The sequence below is a fragment of the Mandrillus leucophaeus genome, unplaced genomic scaffold (genome assembly GCF_000951045.1).
Source record: "Mandrillus leucophaeus isolate KB7577 unplaced genomic scaffold, Mleu.le_1.0 Scaffold129, whole genome shotgun sequence".
Taxonomy (NCBI): domain Eukaryota; kingdom Metazoa; phylum Chordata; class Mammalia; order Primates; family Cercopithecidae; genus Mandrillus; species Mandrillus leucophaeus.
In genome coordinates, this window is record NW_012101243.1 from 1362311 (window position 1) to 1368156 (window position 5846).

The 5846-nt window shown below is 43.2% G+C and overlaps 1 protein-coding gene across 7 annotated transcripts in view; it reads left to right on the forward strand.

Moving 5' to 3' along the window:
• CPNE1 (copine I) overlaps window positions 1-3286 on the forward strand; it is a 38553-nt gene extending 35267 nt beyond the window's left edge. For all 7 annotated transcript variants that reach the window (XM_011972391.1, XM_011972387.1, XM_011972388.1 and 4 more), the window contains 3 exons: window positions 1936-2069; window positions 2525-2761; window positions 2947-3286. In XM_011972391.1, coding sequence (XP_011827781.1) covers window positions 1936-2069; window positions 2525-2761; window positions 2947-3087 — 512 coding nt within the window. In that variant the 3' untranslated portion in view covers window positions 3088-3286. The remainder of the gene's footprint in view (window positions 1-1935; window positions 2070-2524; window positions 2762-2946) is intronic.
• Window positions 3287-5846: the final 2560 nt, after the last annotated feature.

Below are 5846 nucleotides of genomic sequence, written 5' to 3' on the forward strand. Positions count from 1 at the left end.
AAAAAAAAAAAAAAGAAAAAATCATGCCACATGACTTGGGGCAGATTGTTTAATTTCTGTGTGCTTTGGTTTCATAAGAAGACTAAATATTATATGAAATTGACTACTCAAGGAGAGGCTCCAAGTAAAGCAGTAAGCCTGGTGCTTATTAAGTGTTCTCTGAAAAATGGTATCTGTTACATTATCATTATTATCTTTGCCTAGAACCTAACGGGTACTTATTTGAGCATCAGTGGAAGCCTTGTTTACCTCCTTGCAGGGTATGTTTGGCGAGTCCACCAAGCCCTTTTGTTTCAGGCCAAACGTTTTCACTCCCCAGCACCCCAAGGTGGGCATAAGCTGAAGTGGAAAATGTGACCTGACCTGATCTGATCTGGGTTTCAAAATTTTAATTTTGTATTTCAACTAAGTTCAGACTTAGAGAAAAGTTGCAAGAATAGTCATAGGAGCTCAGTTCCTTGGAACTCAGGGGTCAGGGCCTGAGTTCACAGGGGCTCTTCACCTTTATCCCAGTTACCGTAACATAACAATTTACCACATTTACTTTCTCTTTTCTCATACATGTATACAGTGTGTGTGTGTGTGTGTGTATATATATATGTGAGTGTGTGTGTATGTACATGTATACATATATACATACATTCACATTTCAAGGGAAATAAATGTATGTATTTATGTATATATACGCATGTATACATATGTTGGAGAATGCTGTAATAAATAGCCCTGCCTCAGGTTTGCCTCTATGGTCCTACCAACTTTGTACCCATCATTATCCACCTGGCTCTTTACCTCTGAGTACTTCAGTATCTCCTAAAATCAAAGACTCTTTCTTACATATCACAGACCAATCCTCAAAATCAGGAAATTAACATCTATACTATTATCCAACCTATAGCATTTATTCAGATTTTGCCAATTGTCCTAATATCTTTTACAGCAAAAGAAAATCTCAGATCACACATTGCATTCAGTTAGTATATATTTTTTATATGGACGACTTCTTGCCTTTCATGATATTAACATTTCATGATATAAACAATATAGGCCAGATATTTTCTAGAATGTCCCTCAGTTTGAGTTTACCCAGTAAATCCTCAGGATTAGATTCAGGTTGTACATTTTTGGCAGGAATACCACCAAAGTGATGCTGTGTATTCTCAGTGCATCTTATTCAGAGGCACATGATGTTGATTTGTCCTGTTACCAGTCATGTTAACTTTGGTCACTTAGTTAAGGTCAGATCTACCAGGTTTCTCCATTATACAAGTACTATTTTCCCCTTTCTAATTAGTATATTTCGAAAAAAGACTATATAAATATCCATCACATACACATCAACATTCCCCTCTAGTTTTTTATTTTTTAAGTGATGGGGGTCTCACTATGTTGCCCAAGCTGGCCTTGAACCCCTGGGCTCAAGCAGTCCTCCCACCTCAGCCTCGTGAGTAGCTGGGACTACAGGCATATGCCACTGTGCCTGGCTATACTTTCTAGTTTTAACATCCATTGATGATCCTTGCCTGAATCAGTCATTTCTGTGATTGTCAAATGATTGTGTAATTCTTCCTTCTACATTTATTAGGAGCTTTCCTTTCTCCCACAGTAATTAATCCATAGTACGGATCCTTATTGTATCAAATGGATCATTATTAAATAGGTTATAATCTGATGCTCACACTCTCCTGGATTTGTCCAGGAGAATCCATCTCATCTGGGTGTTAATTCAAGCTGTGATTTAGGGCAAGTCCCCTCCTGTCTTTGAACCTTAGTTTCCTCATGTGTAGGAGAGAGTCAAGTACCCTGGTTTACAAGGGTGAATGAATGAAATGCACCCAGGTTCCCAGATCTCCTGGGCTGGGATGGGGTGATTTCAGGACTGGTGTAGTCCTGAGAGGTCCAGAACTTTACGGTATTTCTTGCTCTCCTCTGCAGGCATCCAGGGCATTGTGGATGCCTACCGCCAAGCCCTGCCCCAAGTTCGCCTCTATGGCCCCACCAACTTTGCACCCATCATCAACCACGTGGCCAGGTTTGCAGCCCAGGCTGCACATCAGGGAACTGCCTTGGTGAGAGTCGTGGGCGGCAGTGGCAGTGGTGGCAGTCAAGGGCTTCCTTGAGGGTTATGGAACAAAGGACTTTTTTTTTTTTTTTTGAGATAGACTCTTGCTCTGTCACCCAGGCTGGAGTGCAGTGATGCGATCTCAGCTCGCTGCAACCTCCACCTCCTGGGTTCAAGTGATTCTCCTGCCTCAGCCTTCCTAGTAGCTTGGATTACAGGCATGTGCCACCATGCCCAGCTAATTTTTATATTTTTAATAGAGACGGGGTTTCACCATGTTGGCTGGGGTGGTTGCAAACTCCTGATCTCAAATGATCCGCCTGTCTTGGCCTCCCAAAGTGCTGGGATTACAGGCGTGAGCCATTGCGCCTGGCCTGTATCAGTGTGGGGATATGTGGCTGGGGTGTTTGCAGGGGTTTGGGAGGAGGATCTGCTTCAGGACATGAATGGGCTTGTCCCTAGCAATACTTCGTGCTGTTGCTGCTGACTGATGGTGCTGTGACCGATGTGGAAGCCACACGTGAGGCTGTGGTGCGCGCCTCAAACCTGCCCATGTCAGTGATCATTGTGGGTGTGGGTGGTGCTGACTTTGAGGCCATGGAGCAGCTGGATGCTGATGGTGGACCCCTGCATACACGTTCTGGGCAGGCCGCCGCCCGCGACATTGTGCAGTTTGTACCCTACCGCCGGTTCCAGAATGTAAGTGGGTACAAATTTGATCTGGGAGTTTACCCTTTCACCTTTCCCTGATGTGAGTAGGATTTAGGCCCAAGGGATGCTCACCTTTTCCTCTAAGTCTGGGGTATGGTTGGGTTCTTGGGTATGAAATGCAGACTTTGGGCAGCTGTTCTGGGCCACCACTGACCTTTCCCTTTTCTTGGCAGGCCCCTCGGGAGGCATTGGCACAGACTGTACTCGCAGAAGTGCCCACACAACTGGTCTCGTACTTCAGGGCCCAGGGTTGGGCCCCACTCAAGCCACTTCCACCCTCAGCCAAGGGTCCTGCACAGGCCCCCCAGGCCTAGGTCCCCTTGGAGGCTGTGGCAAGTCCTGAATCCTGTGTCCCAGAGGTCCCTCGGGGCCACAACCCAACCCTTCACACTCTCCTCAGTGCTAGCACTTTGTATTTTTTGATACTTTTATACTCGTTTCTGCTTTTGCTGCTCTTGATCCCACCTGCTTGCTCCTGACAACCTTCATTCAATAAAGACCAGTGAAGACCAATGCTTTGCCACCACTCTGTGTGTGTAAATTTTAGGTGGGAGGCTGCTATTAGCAATGTTTATATCCCTTCTCTGCACCTCAGTTTGTTGACTTAGGGGTTGTTAAGTGAAGGATGCCTGTGGTGTAAAGCCCCACTCAAACTTGAGTATTTCTGGGCAGATACCTATTCATTCTAGAGACACTGACTCACTGTTTTTGAAAATACAGCCAGGGGCGGTGTGATGTGCCTGTAGTCCTCAGCTTGGGAGGCTGAGGTGGGAGGACTGCTTGAGCCCAGGAGTTCCAGACCAGGTCTGGGCAACATCGCAAGACCCCTTTTCACGCACAAGAAAAGGAAATACAAAGTTTGAATGTAAGCTAAACACCCAGCCTTCACCTTCCCTCCCTCAGGGCAGAGCTGGTCTGGGAACACAAAGATGGAAAGTGTCAGACTTCATAAAAAGCAGCAAAAGGAGAAGAAAGGATGAGTTTTAAGGTGGAGCAAAGGCTATGTAGACTTCCTGGAGGGGAGGGAGTAGTGATAATTTTCGTCCTAAAAGACAGGTGAAAATCCTGAACTTTTTTAAGAGCTAATTTTTTCTTAATAGAGAATACATGTATTCATTGTAGAAAAATTTCTGGCTGGGCGTGGTGGCTCATGCCTGTAATCCCAGCACTTTGGGAGGCTGAGGAGGGCAGATCATTTGAGGTCAGGAGTTCAAGACCAGCTTGGCCAACATGATGAAACCCCATCTCTACTAAAAGTACAGAAATTAGCTGGGTGTGGTGGCAGGTGCCTATAATTCCAACTACTCAGGAGGCTGAGGCAGGAGAATCGCTTGAACTCAGGAGGTGGAGGTTGCAGAGAGCCAGTATTGCACCACTGCACCCCAGCCTGAGCTACAGAGTGAGATTCTGTCTCAGAAAAGAAAAGAAAAATTTTAAGTACAGAAAAAATACCACTCAAACTACCATGTCCTGATAAAACATATTGGGCATATAACTTTTTGTCTACACATATTGTTTTAGCATTTGTTAAAATTTGTTTTTCTAATTTTAAAATGTGTGCTTGTTAGTCTGAAGTTATTTCAAATATAAATATTGTACAAATAGTGGAGCAGGTAAGGGCCCCCGTTTTTCCTAGATCTGGAAAATAGATTTTTATAAATGGGATATTTATACATACTACTTGCACCTTTTTATTTAACACATTTTGGGTGTCTTACTTATCAGAACCTATTGCTTCATTCCTTTTTTTGTTGAGACGTAGTCTCTCTGTTGCCTAGGCTGGAGTGCAATATCGCGATCTCGGCTCACTGCAACTTCTGCCTTCTGGGTTCAAGCGATTCTCCTGCCTCTGCCTCCCAAGTAGCTGGGACTACAGGCATGTACCACCACACCTGGCTAATTCTTGTATTTTTAGTAGAGATGTGGTTTTACCATGTTGGCTGGTCTTGAACTTGAGACCTCAGGTGATCTGCCCACCTTGGCCTCCCAAAGTGCTGGGATTACCGGCATAAGCCACTGCACTTGGCCATCTTTTTTTTTTTTTTTTTTTTGTAGGAGTATACCTTATTTAGCTAATCTCTTATTTATGGAGATTTGAGTCCTAGTTTATTTCAGTGCTATAATGAACATCCTTGCACATATATGTCTGTGCACTTAACCAGAATGTTTCTAAAGAATTTGTTCCTAAAAGTGGAAATGCTATATCAAAGGTTATACTTAAAATTTTAATAGATATTGCAAATTATCCTTCATAACAAAAATTATGGTCAAACTTACCCCTTTTGTTAATCTGACAGGTAAAAAAGAAACAAAAAATAATTTTTAGTTTGAATTTATTTATTTCATTTTTCACTTTTTTTTTTTTTGTGACCGAGTCTCACTCTGTTGCCCAGGCTGGAGTGCAGTGGCACAATCTCAGCTCACTGCAACCTCCACCTCCCAGGTTCAAGTGATTCTTCTGCCTCAGTCTCCTGAGTAGCTGGGATTACAGGCATGCGCTATGTTTCACTATGTTGGTCAGGCTGGTCTCAAACTCCTGACCTCGTGATCCGCCCACCTCGGCCTCCCAAAGTGCTGGAATTACAGGCGTGAGCCACCATGCCCAGCTTGAATTTATTTAAATATGAAGGATAGGTAACATCTTATATGGTTATTTGTAATTTATAGTTATTCTCAATAGCCTATTCATAGTCTGCATGTATGTGTTATAGCTTTTATTTTAAGGTTATTAGCCCTTAATCTCATACATGTTGAAAACATTTCTTCCCAGGTTGTTGTCTTTTTATTTATAGTATCCTTTGGCATATAGAACTGTTTTAATATGGAAATATTATCTTTTTATTTATGCCAGTTTAACTTTTTAAAAAGTTATCCATATATCATTTATTATTATTACTATTTAGACAGAGTCTTGCTGTGTTGCCCAGGCTGGAGTGCAGTGGTACGATCTCAGCTCACTGCAACCTCTGCCTCTCAGGTTCAAGCGATTCTCCTGCCTCAGCCTCCCTAGTAGCTGGGATTATAGGCACGCACCAGCATGTCCAACTAATTTTTGTATTTTTAGTAGAGATGG